Below are 23,733 nucleotides of genomic sequence, written 5' to 3' on the forward strand. Positions count from 1 at the left end.
TTGTTCCCACGTAGTGACTTGCGAACATGGAAAAAAAAAAAAAATCAAGATTCGAGCAGTGGTTAAGTACTTTGTAAAGAAAGGTATGAAACCAAAGGACATTCATGCCGATTTCCAGAATACACTGGGCGACACTGCTCCTTCGTATTCAACTGTTGCCAAGTGGACACATGAATTTAAATTTGGCTGGGAGAGCTTAGGTGATGATCCATGCAGTGGTCAGCCAAGATGTGTCACTACTCCACAAATCATTGCAAAAGTGCACAAAATGGTCATGGAGAATCACCGGTTGAAAGTGTGCGAAATTGCTCACACTTGCCAGATGTCATCTGAAAGGTTATATAACATTTTAGCTGATGAATTAGGACAAGATGGGTGTCACGGTTCTTGACGCTGGATCAAAAATGCATGAGAATGGACATATCGGAATACTGTTTGGCCCGTTTTAGGAGGAACAAACAAGATTTTTTGTGCTGATCTGTAGCCACAGATGAAACTTGGGTGCACTACTCTACCCCAGAGACAAAACAAAAGTCAAAGCAGTGGAAACATTCCGATTCTTTGCCATCACAGAAGGCAAAGACAATTCCTTTGGCGGGAAAGGGCATGGCGTCAGTGTTCTGAGATGTGAAGGGGATCTGTTTGTAGATTATCTCCCCACTGGGCAAACAATTACTGGAGAATGCTATGCTAACCTCACAGACAAATTGCAACAAAAGATGCATGAAAAACGGCCAGGTTTAGCAAGGAAGAAAGTCATCTTCCATCAAGACAATGCACACCCGCATACATAAGCCATAGCCATTGCAAAATTACACACTATGTATAGTTGCCACACCTGCCTTATTCACCTGATGTGGCTCCCTCAGACTTCCATCTCTTCCCGAAACTGAAAATATTTCTTGGTGGATGAGGATTCACTTCAAACGAAGAATTGATATCCGGAGCTGACAACTATTTTGCAGGCCTGGAGTAAACTCATTTTTGAGATGAGATCAAGGCACTGGAACATTGTTGGACTAAGTTCATTAATCTACAAGGAGACTACATTGAAAAATTTAAAAAAAGTTTCAGTGATGTAAGTGCTTTTTTCTATTCTGCTCCGAGAACTTTTCAAACGACCCTCGTAATCACTCTGCATGACTCCCACACTGCTGCAAAAAATGTATGTATGGACCATCTGATGATGAATCGGTAGGTGTTCAAAACCAGTATTGGAATAATAGAAAAACTGAAGAACAAAACAAAAGGTAACTGGTTGCAGTAATTTCAAGTAACCTTTATTCATCACAGTCACAGTGTTCCTCATCCATAATGAATAACAGATTTAATTGCAAATATCTGCAGAAACTGTAGAGAAAATGTGCCTGATCTCTTTAAAACACACACACACACACACACACACACACACACACACACACACACACACACACACACACACACACACACTTTTTTGTGAAGAATACTTAAATACATTACAACATAAGACATGCTACTCTAGAGATTGTACTTGTTTGACTCACATGCCAATATGTTGAGATATCTGTTCTTTTGCTTGTTGTCAGGATGAAGAGAATGTTCTGATGTATATTCTTCCTGGGTTGACGATGCCTGTATAGCTTCATACTCTTTGCTGAACCCGATGTCACCATCAGCATGCAGACTTATAACATGTTTGGCAAATAATTCAATGGGCACGGCAGTTTTCTGCTCTGTCTGGGAATCCCAGTCCACGAGTGTGGGAGCATTTATTCGAGGAGGATCATCAAGATAATAATAATTGACATGGAAACATTTTCTGTAAAGAAAGAAATTGTTTAGTATGACATACTGAAGTCTTATTTACCTCACCAATAAAAATTAAATTTACACTACTAGTTTCTTTATTTACATTGCTATCAAATAATATGAGATGTTCCATATTTTAATATTACTTAAAGAAGTTTTAGAACACAAAGAAAGCAAATGACCATTATGGATTAGCATGTAGCTACCTGAGCATGCCATCACATTTTACTCCATAATGCATCTAATATAAAAATAAAAACACAAGAAACACATTTATCAAGTTATTGAATTAATTGTATGAATATTCTTCCAAGTAAAACTGAAAAGTATTTTTGGCAATAATAATTTGAATACCATGATATTGCTGAATAGTGTTTTATTGTCTCAAAAAGTTAATATGCAAAGTAAAACTAGATTGGTATACAACATAAAATATTGTTTACACAATACATTTGGACATGTTAACTTATACATGAATCAATCAGACACAATAGTGCTGAATATTAATGGAGTTTGATAATAGAAAGCTCAAGTCTACCAGATTTCAAGAACACCTTAGATATGACAGATGGAACTGCATACAAATGACGAGTTATTTTAATCACAAAACTATAACTATTTTGCCTGCAGTGAAGTCTCAGAGTGTGTTTTGCAGTATTCAGTTTCTACAAATTTACATATGGTACATAAATTTTGAATTCTTTCTGCTCTATGCAATATGTTTCTTTGGGTTTGAAATGGTACACGACTGTATCATTCGTCAGCATGAGTAAGTTTACCCAATCCTGAGAAAATGATATTAGTGTGACTGATGAAGAATCTATTCTGAGTCATTTATAGAAGAAATCCAGGCCTTTTGTACTAACTTGTGTCATATTTGTATCAGTTTCACTATGACAAAATCTGCTGCAATGATGTATTTTGATGTAAAATCAACAAAAGTAAAAGTACAAAGGGTACTACAAAGCACTGACCGAGAGAAATTGGAAAGAATATGAGTAAAGGCAATGAATGAAGGGGTACAATACACTGTGGGATTGACAGTGCTGTTTTCTGTGAAGAAGAATACTGAGCACACTAATATTTGGATTTGAAGCCAATAATCTTATGCCTCCTTATCATTAAACACCATGAACTGCAAGGTCAGGCAGGAAAAAAGTTTCAGTTTCTGTACTATATAAATATTTTTCAACTTTTAAATGGTCATTACATTGTGACAGAGAGAGAGAGAGAGAGAGAGAGAGAGAGAGAGAGAGAGAGAGAACATTATAAATGAGGTCCATTGCTTACAATGCACAACTATCGAGATAGCACAGATAGTAAGACAATTTTGTTAGTATAGTGTGCCATAGGCCAATATTTCTAATGTGTCATAATGCAAGCAGAGGCTTATTCTACAAAATCAAAATAACAGTAAGTAACTCTATTGCTAACTGCAACAAACAGAACTCATAGTAAAATAAAACAATGGAAACTTCAGTTATGAATATCAACAATGCAGGAAAAGACAGATTGCTACTTACCGTAAAGGAGACACGTCAAGTTGACATAGGCATGATTAAAAGACACTCACATGCAGCTTTCGGACACAACCATCATCAGTTAACACACACACACACACACACACACACACACACACACACACACACACACACAAATGCCAACTCCAGCATTTCGGCCCGAGATGCTAGAGTTGACGGTCCTGTGTGTATGAGACGTGTGTGTGTGTGTGTGTGTGTGTGTGTGTGTGTGTGTGTGTGTGTGTGTGTGTGTTTACTGATGAAGGCTGTGGCTGAAAACTACATGTGAGCATTTTTTAATCATATCTGTCTGCAACTTGACGCATCTTCTTTACAATAGGTTGCAATCAATCTTTTCCTACATTGTTCATAGTAAAATAAATAATATGACTGCCAACTTTCATGCCTGGAGACATATTCAGTAAAAATTTTCTGTGTGTGTAACCATGTCATGATGTGAAATGCATTAAGGTTTCCTTTGACAATAAGCAACTGTCATTCATTGTTCTGTGGTCTACCATGAGGGAAAACCTTCAAGCATGTAGCTGGAGTCAAAATGTACTTTAATAGGTCTGTTAGCAACTAATTGTATAGGCTGTGTTAACAATTAACTATGATCCTAATTGTAATTATGCACAATGTAAATAAATCTAATAAAGGAGCAAGTGAGCTACTAGTTTGAAGATGCTACTGTTCTTCAGATGCAATGAGTAGCTGATCTTTCCCTTCTTCTACAACTACTAGTATTACTACTACTACTACTACTACTACTACTACTACTTGATAGCAGCACTTATCTGCATGCTGTTACAATAGAGGCCTATTTACAATGAACATTGTCACTTGTCTCACAACTAATGGGAATTTTCAGTCACTGCAGTTAATAATATAACTTTTACAAAGAGTGACTACTAAATATTATTTTAATTTGTTATTCCTTTCTTTTTATTTGTTCTGCAGGGATTCTCAGTTATTTGCTTTATATCTGATGACAACTCGCTGAATACAGAAATCCCACTGGAGACTTACACAAGGAGGCATTGTCTACCTGAAAACTATTTTTGTTTCGTGTATTAATTTGAACGTTAGAGTTAATCTGAAACTGATTTGCACTATTAATCCCTGATACCATTAAGCAGTAAATGTGCTGGAAACTGAATGAAAAAATTTGAAGCTCTCTGAAGAGGTCCTTGAAAAAAGTGCAGTTATCTACTTTACACAATATTCTTAGTGCTCACTGTTTCTTTACACCAGCTGACTTGCTTCAAAAGCTAATTCTGTAAGACAACAGGGAGAGAAAGTAGGCAAAACAAGGTAACATTATTTTCTCTGACTAGGGAGAAACTTCCAAGTGGAAGACATGCTGAACTGGCCTTTTCAATTAATTTGTCAATGTGTTGACACCATTTTAACAGCTGGGCCTCAATAAATTGTACACCATTTAATGTATTATCATTGCAGTGTATGTCTGGTACCTTTGGTGTACTACTAGTTAATGTGATCTGTGAAACTGATATAATGGTGTTACATTTAAAGTAATATTAAACCTTATTACAGCTCTGTGTCATTATTATGGCATGGACACTAGGATGAAACACTAAAAATAATTATTAGTTACAATAAAAAGGCATCTTGTGATAAAAAAGCTATGGCAAAATATGTACTAAGTATTTCAGTTTCTTACTGGCATGTGAATCAAGGCAAGAAAATGTAAACAGACAAACAAAATTTACATACAATGAAAAATAACTGAACTATATATTTTTTTGTTAAGTCAGTGTTTCTACTTTAGGGGGGAACATCGATTCATTATACAACAGGAAGTAGCTTGTGGTACCTAAATGTATGTCCAACTTTGTATAATGTTGGTATTGCCATGAACACAAAGCTCTACATCCACAACTGTTAGAAGTAAAATCTCCCTGATGTCCTGCATATAATGATTGTTTTTGGAGTCTGGCAAAACATGTATTTACTTATCAGAAACACCCAGAAATCACAAAAACAATTCTGTCTGAACAATATTAAACTTTTTCCAAAGCAAAAACTGTTACGGAGCACTCAGTAGTGGTGATCAGTATTAGCAGCTCTTCTTGAAAATGGTGGTAAGAAACTCGACCAATCAAGGAACACAGTGAAATCTTTGTGATATGAAGTAGTACGATATGATGACAAGTATTGATGGATAACAAATGTAAGACAGAGTTTATCTTATCTGTACTCTGAGATTACACTATACTGCTGTAGCAAGAAAGATATCAGAAGTAGAATGATTCTGGCAAAGAATGCTTTCTTAAAAAAAAAAAAAAGAGCTCTGTTGATATTCAGTTTTCACATAAGCATAGCATTGTATGGAAGTGACATTCAGACTGCGAAAATAGAAGAGAAGAAGAATTTGCAAGTCTTTTAAATACAGTAGGGTACTAAAAATTAAGTAGGTACATAAAGTACAAAATGAAGAGCATTTGGGCAGGAGAATTGAGGAAAACAGACTTCTGAAAACCATTTCCATAAGAAGAAGTAGATTAGTGGGATAAGAGGGATTTGTGGCTGGAAAGACGAGTTGAGAGGAAATATTGTAGGGGGACTGCAAGTATCAGAATATGCTAAACATAATTGCAGACGGTGTTACATATAGTAGCGATGTAGAGAAGAAAAGATTAGCACAATATCTGCAGAAAGGAAAAACATCTTTCTTTTTTAAATCTGTCATAAGTCTGATGACTTTAGATGGGAAACAAAATGTACAAATGATTAGCTAGATGAACTTTTTTGTGATGTTACTCTGCACAGACTATTGTATTTAATCCTATTTATCAATTAAAGACATAAAGTCTGAAAATGAGTCCATGGTCATATTTTTGGCACTTTATTTTACAGGTTCGTCTTGATAACATAAATTTTTACATTTCACTATGACCGGTTTTGGCTGCTGCCATCTTCAGATCATAAAACATTCAGATCATAAAATATTCTACATCTGAATATTTTATGCTCTGAAGATAGCAGTAGCTGAAACCGGTCATAGTGAAATGTAAAAAAAATTATGTGATCAAGACGGACCTGTAAAATAAAATTTAACCCTATCATGCATTAAAAACAGTATCATCTTCTAGCATGCATTAAAAATACTACCATCCGTCAATCATTCTACTGTAGGGCCCCTTTTAATGGTTTATGTTTTACTTGCCAGTGGGTTGTAACTTCCACAAATCTGTTGTGTCTTGGCAACTATTACTTCATTGTTTATTTCTAGGCAAAAATTTAAAATGGTGAGTTTCCTAGTCATATGATGATGCATAAGGTTTCCATTTTCTGGTTACAATGACAAGTGCAGTGCTTAAATAGTTTTTCAGCTGTCAGTGATTAAACAGCATAGACATTGAGACAACCAAATAAAGTTAACAGCTCAAACAACCGTTATGAAAAATCTTATCTACATCTACATCTACAACCATAGTCTGCAAAACACTATGAAGTGCATGGTAAAGGGTGCTTTTCATTGCACCAGTTATTGGGACCACTTCCCATTCTATTTGTGTTGGAGTGCAGGAGGATTGGCTGTTTAAATGCCTTTGTGTTTGCTGCAATTAATCTAATCTTGCTTTCATGATTCCTAGGGGAACTACACATAGGGGATTGTAGCATATTCCTAGATTCATCATTTAAAGGTGTTCCTTGAAACTGTCCATAGAATTTCTCTGGATTGTTTGCATCTATCTTCAATACAATTGTACTACCGACGATAAGTGCAAATATGGTACTGAGTCAAATGCTTTTTAGAAACTGAGAAATACTGCATCTATTTTACTGCTTTGATCCACGGCTTCAGGGTTTCATGTGAAAAAAGTGCCAGTTCACTTTCCTCAGTGTCTCTGTGACACTCTTCCAAGTGCACATTTTTACATTTCTGAAAATTGAAAGTGGGTTGGCAATCTTTGCACCACTTTTGAATCTTATCAAGAGTTGACTGAATGCTTATGAAGCTTCTTTCAGACAGTACTTGATTACAGATACTGCACCATCTGCATACAATTTGAGGGTTACTATTTATATTGTCCACAAGGTCATTAATATACTACATCAACAGCAAAGTACCAACACACTTCCCTGGGGCACACCTGAATTTACTTCTACATCTGTTGTTCATTCTCTGAGTGAGATAACATGTTGTGTCCTTCCTACCAAAAAAGGCTCATTGGTTCATTCCAGTCACTAATTTTGCTGGATACCCAATACAAGTGTATTATTGACAATAAGTATAAATGTGGTACAGTGTCAAATGCTTTCTAGAAACTGAGAAATACTGCATCTATTTGACTGCCTTGATCCATGGCTTTCAGGGTTTCACTTGACAAAAGTGCAAGTTGGGTTTCACATGATCAATGATTTCAAAATTCATTCTGGTTGGTAAGGAAGAGGTCATTCTGTTTGAGATGTCTCATTATGTTTGAGCTGAGGATATGTTCTACAATTCTACAAAAATGGATGTCAAGGATAATGGAAGCATGTCTTATGCATCACTTCTGCTGATCTTCTTGTAAACATGTTTGAAGTGTGTGTGTCCTTCCAACTACTGGGTGTAGCTTTTTGTTCAGGGAATCTGCAGTAGACTATGGTTACAAGAGGGCCTAACTCAGTCACAGATTTTAGACAGAACCTGTAGGGATTCCATCAGGCTGTTGAACTCCATCAGGCCCTAGAGCTTTATTCAATTTTAGCAATTTCAACTGTTTCTGAACACTATTAACTCTAATATCTATATCACTCCTTTCTGTTGTGAGAATTAAATTCAGGCAATAACACTTGGCAAAAGTTGTACAGTATGATGGTCATACATTCTTACTCCACTAGTCCCATGAAGAACATTGTGGACAGATGTGTACATGCAAATTTCTGATGCACTCATCAATCAGATGGAGGGCTACTTGCAACAAGGTGCGGAAACTTGTCACATGTCTGCTCACAACATGGCACACATAACATCCTTCTTCAAAGTCAGGGTAAATTTATTATTTGAAGGAGGTTAGGACTATTTCCCAAATCTGTCTCTGAAGTTTTTTCCTGTGGAGTATGCTGAAAGAACATGTGTACCAGATGAAACTGTGTGCAAATGCTGGCTGATATCTACAGTAACATGCAATGCTACATTGCCCTATTTAGCTACTGCCTGCATTAGTATTGTGTTACATAATTATTTCTTTTTTCTCTAATATTTCAATTTCTTACTAATTTGCTAAAGATTGATTGGGCTCTACCCCAAGAGAATTGTCTTATAATATTAACATAAATGTTTACAGAGGTTAGTTTTGTTGCCAGTCTTACATGAAATATTTTCACTTGGGAGTGGGGAATGAAGTAGGGAGAATGTTGGGAAAACAAAAGAGGCTCTCTCCTGGAATTGCAGAGTATGCTGTAGGAATAGTTTGATTGAGGAAAAGGAAAACAAAATCTGTGCTCTTCAGGCATGGTTGGAGAAAGCAAGGAAGGAATTCATCAGGATCAAGGGAGACAGAGGGGAGAAAGCTGACTGGAAACTGGCTTTTGGTAAGAAGATAGAAAGAGAATGCAATCTGATAGTTTTATTATCAACCCTAAAAACAGGTATCTACCACTAGAGAATTAAGAAGAGAAGAGCCTCAGGCAGGACTAAAAAATGTGCACCACACTTCATCCGATGTTAAGAAGTGTAGGAACGTGCAAAGTGTTAGGAAGAAGGAAGTGCTGCTGCAAGACAGTGGCCATGGGTGATGTATAGACCCTGAGTTACACGGAAGTTTAGCTGCAATGTACGATGCCACCAGCATTTCAAAACAAATGCACGGCTAAGATAGTGGACTTTTTATGTAAGTGTTTTTAAAAAGACCATGTAGTGATAGTGAGTGGAGCAGGAAACAGTCTGGACAGGGATGGTACACGTGACATTGGTGGTGACCTGGACAAGGTAGCTTCCCTGACCTGTGGCACCAATATGCACTTCCTTGAGCTGTTCCAGTGTCATGATCGGCCACAGCTGTGAGACAGCAAGAAAGGGCCATAAGAATAACAATAAAAATAGTAGTTCAGCTCATTGTAAAGATCTGTTCGAAAACACTGGAGATTTTAAGTGCACCATGTGAATACATCTACCAAATAGTTCTACACATCAAAAATAACATAAATAATTACAGAAAAAACAGCTCTGTCTGTGACCATGGAACAAGATTTAGACTGAATTTACATTTAGCAAGAAAGTATAAACATAACGCTTTAAACAGAATTTTCCACCAAAGAATGAAACTGTACAATAAATTCCCAAGGATGTTAAAAAAATTGCTAAAACAAACTAATTTAAAAAGGTAGTTAAAAAAACCTTTTAACCCTAACATTCTGTGCACTGAAGGATTACTTAGATCACACAGAGTAGAGGTTTGGTGTAAAATGTAACACAAATAATAATAATAATTATAACAGAACATCTAACATTCCACATTACACTTTCACACTATACTTATTTTTTTCTCCTTATCTGGAAAAACTTACTCCCAAAGCTATGCAATTTATCATACTAACACCTTAGACTCTTTCTGAATTAAACATCTCTCTCACTATAGAGGGATGCCTACTCAGTTTTTCAGGCTAGCAAATCAAAAGTTGTAGTGCACAAAATGGTTGACATAATCTCATAGTGTGCATAGTGTTATGAAACATTGTGTGTGTAGTGTGTGCAGTGACAGACTGAAAAATAAGCACTAGCTTTTTCTAATTACTAAATCACTTCTTTTTAAAGCAGTATTGTATGCTAGGGGTGACGCAAATGAGATAGCACTGTTTCAAACAGAGTGGCCTTTTATTCATAAGTGTGGGGACTCCATTCTTCACCCGGTCATCCTGATTTAGGTTTTCTGTGGTCTCCTTAAACTATTTCAGGCAAATGCCTGAATAATTCCTACCACAAGGCCCTGAGTGACTACCTGTCCCATTCTTGTCATTCTAGACCCATAAGTCTGTAAATGTCTGTATATGTGAGTTATTTTATTTTTGTATGTAAATTGTACCAAGACATGTCCAGTATACTTCTAAAAGAGATCTATGGATAAATACTACTACTGCTACTACTACTACTACTACTACTACTACTACTGCTACTACCACTACCAACACTACTAGTTTGAAATCTCTAGCAAAACAGTCACTGTGGATTTTTGCTTAATCAGGTCTCTGATTTAATCAATACACAATAAAGAACACCATACACAATTACTAGAGAACTCCATTTATCTCTCAGAGTAAAAGGAAAAGAAAAGGAGTGGGGAAGCTTACAAATACATTAATAACACATAACCTGGCAAAAATACAAGCACATTACAGTATCTGAAAATATTTTATAAATGATAGGTAAAAACTGTTTCATCTTGTATAACAATACATTGAGGCCTTTTCAATTTGGAGCAAATAAAAACTGATATAATTTCTGATAGCTGGAAAATATTTAGTGAATCAGGCTCATAAAGAGTGTTGTTCACATGACAGAAACTAAACTTAAAAATCTTGAAAACTCATGCAGAAGAACTGATGTGTTTATCTTTAAGTTCCTGAATACTCACATGTATGCTGTAAATTTGGAGCTGTACAAATAAATAAAAAAACAGTAAACTTTATGTAGCATGCATGGCACTACTTACTGCTATATTGGTTTCCATACTTTTGTAACATTTGGAAATAATTTCCTCATCTAGAACTAAATTTACACATTTAATTTCATTTATTTTATAACCACATTACCTCCAAATTAAGAAACCAACTGCAGTAAATACAAGAGAGCATCCCACACACACTAGGCCAGCAATAACACCAGGACTCAATTCTTCTTCTGTTTCCTCTAGGAATGTCTGCTCTTTGTCACAATTAGGTCGTATTTCCACTTTTTTCAATACAGACTCTTCCCCTCCCAGAATCTGATCCTTGTTGAAGATGCTATGTGATGCTCCTTTGATTTTTATTTCGTAAACAGTATTCGTTGTTAAATTGGGTAGGAACATCTGTTTCAAAAATTGAGAATGAGAACATCAGTAATGTAATCTGGTATTGATCTAATGAAAAACGGTACTGCAACATTCCTCAAATTTTAAACTGTATAAAAAATATTGGCATGTGCTAACATCAAGGCAGTAATGTTTACTCTCATGGTTTTCTCCCAAACAGAATTTCTGTATGGTTCTTGGGAGAAGGTGCAAAACACACATACACACAACTGCTGTTGTCAAGAGTATTAAATTAAGATAATATCAGACAGCAGAATTAATATTATCAGTACAGGAAGTGCTAATTTAGACACACATGAAAGAGGCAAGCCACTGTTCATTGGTATTCATAAATCAGATTTGCCCTGAAAATAACTGAAATATTTTCAGTAACATGTGTTTATGTCCCTGTTTAAATAGTGATACAATTTTTCTTGTTGCTGATTACAATTTTAATGATATATGTAATGGAATATCCACAATTAAATGATCATAATTCTATAGTGCTGAAAATTAAAGAACTCTCTGCTACAAGTAAATACAGCTATATTAAAACTTGAGTTACCAAGCAGTATCTACATCTACACAGAAATCCACATAACTGCTAGCTTTTGGAACCAGGGGCTCTTCTTCAGGTACATGACAGCAAAGGTTTAAGGAACAAAACTAAACAGCAATTAATGAGTTGAGTCACACACATATCATCTCAAGGGGCAACAGAGACATTCCTTATTAAAAATTGCTAATTAATTATGGAGATTGTTGACATATTTTTACACCTGCAAGAAATTAAGTGACATTGTGCCTTATATTAAAATGACTTCATACCAGGATTATGTTGTCCATTGAAAGTTAGTTCATTGTTGGAAGTGATAAAAGACAGCACAGATTTACAGATATTTTCTTTCACAAGTCATGCAAGCATATGTGTCATTTATGTGTAATAACTGTGTCACAACTCAAAATGTATTAATTTTAAGGAGACACATTTAAAGATTATGAAGTACTATGAAATTGTTAACTGGTACTCCAAAAAATGAGCTGAGTATGTTGATCTGAAAACATTTCACTCTATAAAGGAATCATGAAAAGATACCTATAATTAAATACAGTCTCTTAAGGAGCCTCCTTCAGGCTTAAATATCTTTTGCTATAAGGCGGTGAGTTTAGTTTCATTTAGTTTTTTGCGTATCCCATGGATCATATTCATGATAACTCACTATAACATGGAACATGTCAGTAGCTTTACAAGGAAGATGAATTTACTTTACAAAAATATGGCTACATGCTGGCTGTATATATTACTAGAATTTGTCTACCTTCATGCACAGCAAAATTTAATATAGCCCAACCACATACAAACTACCTATTCAGAAATTCATCTAGGGAGTAGAAGTAATTGCCAAGCATAAATGTTTTCCATTTGTTTTTAAAATTTGCATCATCTACCAGCACCTTTAATTCACAAGGTGATATTTTTAGGAAGTGAAACTGATTCTCTGGAGTTTGTATCAATGTGCCAATATGGTGGTGATGAAAAATGGAAACAAGCATTAGTCTCAAAAAGTTGCAATAGCATAGTTAATGCAGCAGCATTATTCAAATACTTTTAGAACATTTCACTGCACTGTCAGAATTACTTTTTCGTCTCTGTAAATGCTTTTGCAACAAATGTAGCACTTCATTACTGAGTGATGTTAATTTCTTTTTTCTGATGGTGAGTTCAGCAAAATAGGCAAGCAAATTGGGAAGTTAAGATACAAATGAATTGCTTCTTTTGAAGATATCAGTAATTCCATATATCAACAAAACCATGTTTTGCCAGTTAGTTTGTGCACACAAGGCCCCCAAACCAATTATACTTCTATTGTGCATTGTCTTCTACATAGGTGCAACAAAAGAACTATCTTTCAGAATGAAAACTATTAGTTCACAATGTTCAATATCTATTTATGGCATAAATTAGTTTTTTAGTACTAGGAAATAATTTTTTCAATCTATCACATATTATATTGTCCTTTTTCTTTGGTAGTACATACACAATGTATTTTTCTCCCTTTTCTTTAAGAAACATGGTAAACACATAATACAAAAATGGATAATCCTATATTCAACATCTCCTTCACATTACTGAGTTACATCATGCATTTGATTTTTTTAAATTTTTATTTATTTATTTATTTATTTTTTTAATATAAGGAGTGACCAGAAACTTTCCGTTTGAGGGTGTTGCTACAGAGTACAGGCAACATTGTGCAATTATTTCAAATTTTGTGATATCTTCAATAACGCTATTTTTCTGACATGCACATAGTACCTAAAATTCCAGATACTGAGCCAGAACTTTTACAACTTAACTTTACTATCTGTTATCTTCCTTTGGTTATCTAGAATCCATTAGTATAGTTGTTTTAGTTTGCCTAAAAACTATGCTAATCACAAAACATTAGTAATTTCAGATTTTGTTGTCTTTCTTCATTAGTAAACATACCCGATTACTGGCTTCCTGATAAGGTAGATGAAAAATATATATAAATCAAGGAAACATCCACCCATACAGCTAATGACAAAAATATGTTAGCAACATTTCCACTGATTTAGTTTCGAGTTATTAGCTTCTTTAGTAAAAACATTTCTATTGCAAGTGAATCCCATATTTAGACATACTAGCCAGAATAATTAAATAGAAATTACTGTTGTATCTAAAAATCCTTTTTAAAACAGATCTCCCTCTACTATTAATTTGCACAGAAATGTAAATCTTTAATTGTAATTTGTTAAAGTCTAGTACACAACAATAGCTAAAGTCAGGTCTCATTATTGTAAACCTATTGAAGAAGTATGTTGGAAGCCATTTTAAGTCAGTTTGTAGTGAGTTTGAATAGACCAAGATCTAAGTTCAATGATACCAGGAAATGTACTGCAGATAATGTAATTTATTTTATAAGTCAGAAAATGTAACACGTTTTATCTAAATTTTGTGTCTGGAAGTTTGCTTCATGATTTAGCAACTGTTTTAAATGATTACTTGGGCAGTGAATGTATAATTGATATCATGGACTATGTCAAACTTCAGTAACACACACTGTTCCAATAGGGTCAGACAGTGAACTGTGATATTTCCACATGATAATAACTGTGCACATAGCATTTATTTTCATTTGACTGTTAGATCTGAAAGACAGCGTATTAAGAGTACAAATCTGTGACACTCTTAATAATTTGCTTGTCACCTGTGTACTTTTCTCAATAGTTACTTCAGTGTTAGGCTAATGCATTCTAATAATCTCATTACAGATCATCAATTGAGTATAGTATGTGGCTAGCTGATTATCTGTGCATAATTTAAGTAAACGATACTCAATTTGGACATAAATACTCGATCATTTGGTGATCAAAGTGTAAGTAAAGTATTTGAACTCGAAACTTGGTATGGACCATACCATTTAAAATTGCCTACGTTCAAACACCAACTTTTCAGCCATATTTGATGGAGGTGCAGCTACCAAGAGTATATTTGTACAGGTAACAGTTATGCTATGAAGTATGGATGAGGTGTGCTCGCTTATGTGAATGTGTGTGCATTTTCTTTTTTGAAGAAGGCTTTGGCCAAAAGCTCAATGTGTAACACTCTTTTCGTTGCGCTTGTCTGCAACTCAACATGTCATTTTTATGGTGAGGAGCAACTGATCCTTTTCATAATACTGTCGATATTCCAACCTCAGGTTTCCATTGTTTGAACATGTAGTTTCATTTTCCTCATTCTCTTGAACATTATTCTTTCATCATCATTTCAGACTTTTTGTCTGAACTCCTTAGTTTCCTTTAAATTTTCCTATATTCCTACATTTTATATCCTATTTAGTAACTCATCAGAATAATGATACTTCAAATGCAGTCTCTTTCACAAAAATCAGAACAGATCAGTAGAGTAATGCTCCAATGATTACTTTTTCAGTGCTGAGATATCTACAGTTTTGTTAACTTACAGCATTGTCTGACATCCTCTTGGGGTATATATATCCATTTGCAAACTAGCTCATCACAGTCATTAGCATATTAGACACAACTAGCATACAGTTGTGGTGGTCACAAAGAACTTGTATGTGTGCTATAACTGGCACATGAAATCTCTGTTTTCCTGTGACTATCTGCCTGGCAACAGTCAGCAGCATTTTCTCAACTAAAGCATATTATGAGTTTAACAGTTCACTATCTGAATAACAATCATGGTGCTAAACTTTAATGAGTTACTATTATGTGACATGTAATTTGTATCTAATGAAAGCATGTCAAGAAGGTTGAATTCCCAGGTCGGTGCCACCACGTCGTCTTCACTTCCTCATAAAGTTACCCTTTATTTTTGAAACACTGAGTAGTGGTGAACTTTAAGAACAAATTCAACAACTGAATAATATATTTCTGTTTCAAAAAACAATGAAAGGCAAAAAACTGAGTGTGTACCTTATGTGACTACAAATAGTGTTTGGAAAACCTTTCACATCAATCAAAATTAACTTAAGGATATACACTCCTGGAAATGGAAAAAAGAACACATTGACACCGGTGTGTCAGACCCACCATACTTGCTCCGGACACTGCGAGAGGGCTGTACAAGCAATGATCACACGCACGGCACAGCGGACACACCAGGAACCGCGGTGTTGGCCGTCGAATGGCGCTAGCTGCGCAGCATTTGTGCACCGCCGCCGTCAGTGTCAGCCAGTTTGCCGTGGCATACGGAGCTCCATCGCAGTCTTTAACACTGGTAGCATGCCACGACAGCGTGGACGTGAACCGTATGTGCAGTTGAAGGACTTTGAGCGAGGGCGTATAGTGGGCATGCGGGAGGCCGGGTGGACGTACCGCCGAATTGCTCAACACATGGGGCGTGAGGTCTCCACAGTACATCGATGTTGTCGCCAGTGGTCGGCGGAAGGTGCACGTGCCCGTCGACCTGGGACCGGACCGCAGCGACGCACGGATTCACGCCAAGACCGTAGGATCCTACGCAGTGCCGTAGGGGACCGCACCGCCACTTCCCAGCAAATTAGGGGCACTGTTGCTCCTGGGGTATCGGCGAGGACCATTCGCAACCGTCTCCATGAAGCTGGGCTACGGTCCCGCACACCGTTAGGCCGTCTTCCGCTCACGCCCCAACATCGTGCAGCCCGCCTCCAGTGGTGTCGCGACAGGCGTGAATGGAGGGACGAATGGAGACGTGTCGTCTTCAGCGATGAGAGTCGCTTCTGCCTTGGTGCCAATGATGGTCGTATGCGTGTTTGGCGCCGTGCAGGTGAGCGCCACAATCAGGACTGCATACGACTGAGGCACACAGGGCCAACACCCGGCATCATGGTGTGGGGAGCGATCTCCTACTCTGGCCGTACACCACTGGTGATCGTCGAGGGGACACTAAATAGTGCACGGTACATCCAAACCGTCATCGAACCCATCGTTCTACCATTCCTAGACTGGCAAGGGAACTTGCTGTTCCAACAGGACAATGCACGTCCGCATGTATCCCGTGCCACCCAACGTGCTCTAGAAGGTGTGAGTCAACTACCCTGGCCAGCAAGATCTCCGGATCTGTCCCCCATTGAGCATGTTTGGGACTGGATGAAGCGTCGTCTCACACGGTCTGCACGTCCAGCACGAACGTTGGTCCAACTGAGGCGCCAGGTGGAAATTGCATGGCAAGCCGTTCCACAGGACTACATCCAGCATCTCTACGATCGTCTCCATGGGAGAATAGCAGCCTGCATTGCTGCGAAAGGTGGATATACACTGTACTAGTGCCGACATTGTGCATGCTCTGTTGCCTGTGTCTATGTGCCTGTGGTTCTGTCAGTGTGATCATGTGATGTATCTGACCCCAGGAATGTGTCAATAAAGTTTCCCCTTCCTGGGACAATGAATTCACGGTGTTCTTATTTCAATTTCCAGGAGTGTATTTAATTAATAAAATGGCTATAAAGATGTTATACGAACAGTGTAAGATTGTTTCAATACAACACTTACCATTACTTCATGTATGTCACATGCTGGAATCATACAATATTGCTTCAAAGAAAATTATTTTACATTTTACGCTTATACAGAAACTAAACTCTTAAGCAGATGCTGTCCTACATTTTGAACCAACCAATGTGATGTGCAGGACTGAAGGAACTTGGTATTTCTACCCATCCCTTTATGTACACATAGAAAAAAAATGACAGCCTAAATGCCTGTGTTCATACTGAAATTAATCTAAACGTCTTTGTGGTCCCTTTGAGAGCAATACATAGGGAGCAAAAGTATATTTCCACAATCCCCAGTTAATACTGGCTCCTGCAACTTTGTAAGTTGGTTTTCGCAAGGTAGTTGGCACCTATCTTCAAATGTCTAACAGTTGAGGTTTTTGAGCATTTCCGTGACACTCCACTGTGAGTCAAACAAACTGGTGACCATACAAGATGCGCTTATTGGTATGCATTCAGTATCTCCCATTTGCCCTATTTAGCATGAGTCCCGTACACTCTAGCAGTATTCTTGACAGGTCTCACGAGTGTTTCATAATAATCTCCTTTGTAGACTGACTGCATTTTTCCAGTATCCTACCAATGAATGAGATCACTTTATTTCAGCCTCACAGGGTCACTGTAGCTGTGCAGGTGTAACAGTGCATACTGTATGTGTTCTCTGTATCACTGAAGCAGAACTGGTTTGAGAGCTAGTAATAATCTCAGTTTTGTTTATCTGCCTACTGATAACTTGTGCCTCAACTATTCAGCAATTTGCTAGCTTTACACCTAAAATTAATTTTTTAGAGATGGCCCATTATCTTATACCAGGTATAAATGTACTTTGCTGTAAGTAGCTCAAAATTGATTTTCAGTTGTATATTGTTCAAAAAATGTGTGACATTAAGTAACATGGATACACCTTCAAAATTAGAATGATATTTATACAAACAATCTATAGAAATTGACATATTGTCTTAGTTTGTAATGATACAGAACGCCTGTATGTCACAGTTTGAAGCTCTACAGAGGCTCCTGCACACTGTAAGAAAAGACACACAAAAAGTGAACAGACAAGACTGCTGCATTTCTACCTAGGAATCCTCAGAACTCAGCTCAATCTCCTCTTTCTCCATTTCCTTTCCCCCCGTTTGCCTAAAAACTTCATATTTGAGGATAATTGTAAGTCCTTTCCTGTGGGTGAAGGGGTGAAAGTGATGTGTTCTGTAAGGTTCCATACTTAAATACTGTTCTGAATCAGATGAACAACTATCATCCGTGTAAAAAGGGCCAGGTCCATCCTAGTGCTTCTTTATGTAAGCACTGTTTCATGGTTTCGGTGATGTAGCTGTTGCAGACGTGACAGAACAACACACTCACATTATGTTTTTGTCAGCAATCACTACATATTGTGAGATATGGTGTTACAGGTTTAACCCAGAACATAATATCAACTGAGCTATAGTAGAGTCAATGAAAGATCACAGACAGCTGGCAGTGCTGTTACCAGCTTTCAACTTCGAAATGTAAATGGCTGTAGACTAAAGCAATAGTTGTCTATAGAGGTGCAACAACTTCAAGTTATCACCATAGAGACATATACGAAATTGCGTTATGTGATCGGTTGAGGTACATGTACAAAGCAGCAGTGCCAAACCCACTGCAGTGCTCTTCTTTCTCTGACTCTGCAATAGCTGAAATGCTTCATCATCGTGACCAAGGAAAGCAAAACAGGTGAGAACCAACTAAAAACAATGCTGCTTTGTTTCTTCAATGCAGTGAGATAGCCCACCACAAATTTGTTAAAAATTATAATAAAATAACCATCATTACTGTCTTCTAAGATTGAAATGACTGTGTGAGCCACAGCAGAAAAAATGACTTACAATGTGGAGTTTGAAAGATTGGCCCTATCACCCACACAGTATTGAGTGTTAGACAGTTATCTCCCAAAAACAAGGTTGACAATGGTTTGCCCATACACCCTACTCTTTCTGTCTAGCCCCCACCCCCATGACTTTTTCCTGTGCCTACAATAGAAAAGGACCTGAAAAGGGAGGATTTTCAGAACATAGAGGGCGTGGAGCAAAAACTGCTGAACATATCAAACAGTACTTGCATAAACAAGCACTCTCCCCAAACTGATGCTTCAATATGACAGATGAGAAGCTGATTCAAAACAATGTAACAATGTAACAATGTAACACTGTAACAGAGACACCAATCAAGAGAACCCTCTGTCAACAAGCAAGATATTCTACTTCCTTTCTGATCCCTATTTAAATTCTGATGTCTGGATCATGAAGATTAGTGATTTAACAAGGGAAGGAATGGCACAAAGAACAGCCTCTCTGGAGAATAGAAATGTGGCAGAAATGCAAATGCCAAAGGTAGAATGTGAACTGTAGGAAACACTTGCAGGATTTAGCAGTAAAACATGAGTTCCAAATGTGAATATTCCATTGTTCATGCTCATTTGGAATGTAAATTTAAGTGGCCATGGAAGGTTCTTGCTTATGTGTATCTCATAGCTATATGAGAGCCATAGTTTATGATGATGTCTAAGTCATTCTCTGCTGCACATTTCCCATGGATAATGGGAAAGGAGGGGGGGGGGGGGGTACTGTCTTAACACACTTAGAAAGTCTGTTTTGGTAATAAAATTATAGTTCACATGTATTTTTTTGTCTCCTTTGTACAGTATGCATAAAAACAATTAATTTTAGCGATGATCCATGCCTGTAATCCACCCATTTGATATTACATCACTTTTGTTCACATTTGACACATTTTATTTTCTACTTTTCATTGCTCTATGATTAGTCAATGAGCATTAGCCATTTATGTGATCTATTGAAAGGCTAGTTGTCTATCTTTTGTGTATATTGAGTTTATTTTGAAAATACTGAACTTCTAATTTTTTCTGCAGGAGAGCTATTTCAGTTTTTCTATAGAACAAAGGAGTTGTGTAACACATTGTTTATACACTCCTGGAAATGGAAAAAAGAACACATTGACACCGGTGTGTCAGACCCACCATACTTGCTCCGGACACTGCGAGAGGGCTGTACAAGCAATGATCACACGCACGGCACAGCGGACACACCAGGAACCGCGGTGTTGGCCGTCGAATGGCGCTAGCTGCGCAGCATTTGTGCACCGCCGCCGTCAGTGTCAGCCAGTTTGCCGTGGCATACGGAGCTCCATCGCAGTCTTTAACACTGGTAGCATGCCGCGACAGCGTGGACGTGAACCGTATGTGCAGTTGACGGACTTTGAGCGAGGGCGTATAGTGGGCATGCGGGAGGCCGGGTGGACGTACCGCCGAATTGCTCAACACGTGGGGCGTGAGGTCTCCACAGTACATCGATGTTGTCGCCAGTGGTCGGCGGAAGGTGCACGTGCCCGTCGACCTGGGACCGGACCGCAGCGACGCACGGATGCACGCCAAGACCGTAGGATCCTACGCAGTGCCGTAGGGGACCGCACCGCCACTTCCCAGCAAATTAGGGACACTGTTGCTCCTGGGGTATCGGCGAGGACCATTCGCAACCGTCTCCATGAAGCTGGGCTACGGTCCCGCACACCGTTAGGCCGTCTTCCGCTCACGCCCCAACATCGTGCAGCCCGCCTCCAGTGGTGTCGCGACAGGCGTGAATGGAGGGACGAATGGAGACGTGTCGTCTTCAGCGATGAGAGTCGCTTCTGCCTTGGTGCCAATGATGGTCGTATGCGTGTTTGGTGCCGTGCAGGTGAGCGCCACAATCAGGACTGCATACGACCGAGGCACACAGGGCCAACACCCGGCATCATGGTGTGGGGAGCGATCTCCTACACTGGCCGTACACCACTGGCGATCGTCGAGGGGACACTGAATAGTGCACGGTACATCCAAACCGTCATCGAACCCATCGTTCTACCATTCCTAGACCGGCGAGGGAACTTGCTGTTCCAACAGGACAATGCTCGTCCGCATGTATCCCGTGCCACCCAACGTGCTCTAGAAGGTGTAAGTCAACTACCCTGGCCAGCAAGATCTCCGGATCTGTGCCCCATTGAGCATGTTTGGGACTGGATGAAGCGTCGTCTCACGTGGTCTGCACGTCCAGCACGAACGCTGGTCCAACTGAGGCGCCAGGTGGAAATGGCATGGCAAGCCGTTCCACAGGACTACATCCAGCATCTCTACGATCGTCTCCATGGGAGAATAGCAGCCTGCATTGCTGCGAAAGGTGGATATACACTGTACTAGTGCCGACATTGTGCATGCTCTGTTGCCTGTGTCTATGTGCCTGTGGTTCTGTCAGTGTGATCATGTGATGTATCTGACCCCAGGAATGTGTCAATAAAGTTTCCCCTTTCTGGGACAATGAATTCACGGTGTTCTTATTTCAATTTCCAGGAGTGTAGATTAGGATATGTGTGTTTTTAACAAAATGGTTACCCAGCGTAAATCTGTCATAGGAATGACTGCCCAACGTCATCATTTATCCTAACATAAGAATCTCTCTCCACAATGTCAATGGAACGTTGCAGGATTTGAGGATACAGTACACCAGTACCCAACGTTCTTAGCACAAGGCAGAGGCATGCTATGTAAGAGGAGGAGGAGGAGGAGGAGGAGGAGGAGGAGGAGGTGGTGGTGGTGGTGGTGGTGGTGGTGGTGGTGGTGTTGTTGGTGGCATGTGGAGGGGGGGGGGGGTCAAGTCATTTCACCAATAACTGCATAGGTTACTAACATATAAGCAAATAATTTGGTTATGATATTATGAGACACATTATTGAAGATTAATTTTGAGATATGGGTGAGCTTTACGAGACACTGGCACTTAGTGAAGAAAGGAGTCTGAAGTTAGAATAATTTCATTTTCTTTTCATTTATTTGGTCTATTTTGATTCATTATTTACTTAATTAGTATACTGAATACAGGGCAAGAGTTGGGAATGGTTCAGAAGGGCATGTACTGTAATGTTGTGAGGTACATGATGGAGTAGTCAGTCATTTGATAAATAACTGAAGAGAAATAATTGCTGAAGTGACTCCAAAGACAAAGTTTTGCATCTGAAACTGTATATCAAGTTTTAGAGTACCCCTTGTGGATCTTGTTGTGGGCTGACAAGGACCAACATTCAATTACAGCTTGCTGTGAAGTTTGTGTCATTTTGAATATGGACAGGAAATTCAGAAGAAGCATAGAGCAAAACTGACAAAAAAGTCAGATACTTTTTGTCGGTAACCCTACTTCATATTGTTCCTTCTAGAGGAAGCTGAAATATTGGCTAGGGTGGTGGAGATTTTATTGAGATAGTATTTGTCTAATCAAATTAACTTGCCAGGACTTTTAATGTGTCTTAAATTGTTATCAATAATGGACTCTTATTCATTTGCTTTTGTGTGGGTTTGTGTCTTTACTCTGTAAAGTTGGTGTTGATATTTTTCAGTTCAGAGATTAGTGACTGCAATCACTGGATGGGTAATTCAAAACTATGAAGTAGTTTATGAAATTTGACTCAGTGTTTGAATCTGGATCTGGAATTGAATGGCAGTATTCAAGTAATTATAATCTCAACAAGTAATTTAGAAGGAGATGGATATGCCACCTCATAAGTCATACCAGGGTTAGATTCAGATGGAAAGGAATGTTGATACATGTCTTCTTTCCAGTTATGCCGCACATCATCATAACTGAACAAGATTTATCACAGTTAGGTGACTCATTAAAATTCTGGTACTAAGAAAACCTAACAGCAACAGAAAAAAGAGGATTAATAATAATACACAATCTTTATTCTTAGTTAAACGATTCAATCATAAGCTGGTCTGCTGTGCATCTGACTGGTGATAACGTATTTCTAACTTCTTATAATGTAAAGATGTGAGGACAGATAATTGAAACATTTGATCAACTGAATTCTGTTTTGATGTTATACTTGTGAAGATGTACTAGTGATTATCTACAGAAAATTATTGTTGCCATTGTTTTAATTATGGTTACATTTTAGCTTCTGCAAGGAACAGGAAGCACACATAGAATTCATAATCAAAGAAGAAACATTTTTGATTGATGTACTCCTATAACAATTGTTTTATTTAAAAGTAATGTCATGTCTATGCGAAAATGAGCATTTACCCTGACAAATGGAGTTACATGTTCTATTGCTACTAAAACATTTGTGAAGGAAATAAAACTAATTTGTCCAACAAATTAATTCATAATATTAAGGTAATGCTTTCATTACCTTAATGTTATGAATTAATCAACATATAAAACAGTAACTACCAGCTCAAGTTTCAGTATATCTGAACATCTTGTAATATCAATGATTGTCAATTTTGTTACTGTAAAAAATGAATATCAGTAAAAATTTAATGTATAAAAATACTTTATATTTATATGCAAAACATTTTAATCTATT

The 23,733-nt window shown here is 37.9% G+C and overlaps 1 protein-coding gene across 3 annotated transcripts in view; it reads right to left on the reverse strand.

The window, feature by feature from the left end:
- Positions 1-23,733, reverse strand: part of LOC126184515 (tyrosine-protein phosphatase 99A-like) — a 472,724-nt gene that overhangs the window by 121,851 nt on the left and 327,140 nt on the right. For all 3 annotated transcript variants that reach the window (XM_049926908.1, XM_049926907.1, XM_049926909.1), the window contains 2 exons: positions 11,073-11,329; positions 1,524-1,798 (listed from right to left, as the gene is read on the reverse strand). In XM_049926908.1, the coding sequence (XP_049782865.1) occupies positions 1,524-1,798; positions 11,073-11,329 (532 nt within the window). The remainder of the gene's footprint in view (positions 1-1,523; positions 1,799-11,072; positions 11,330-23,733) is intronic.

This window comes from Schistocerca cancellata, chromosome 4, assembly GCF_023864275.1.
Source record: "Schistocerca cancellata isolate TAMUIC-IGC-003103 chromosome 4, iqSchCanc2.1, whole genome shotgun sequence".
Taxonomy (NCBI): domain Eukaryota; kingdom Metazoa; phylum Arthropoda; class Insecta; order Orthoptera; family Acrididae; genus Schistocerca; species Schistocerca cancellata.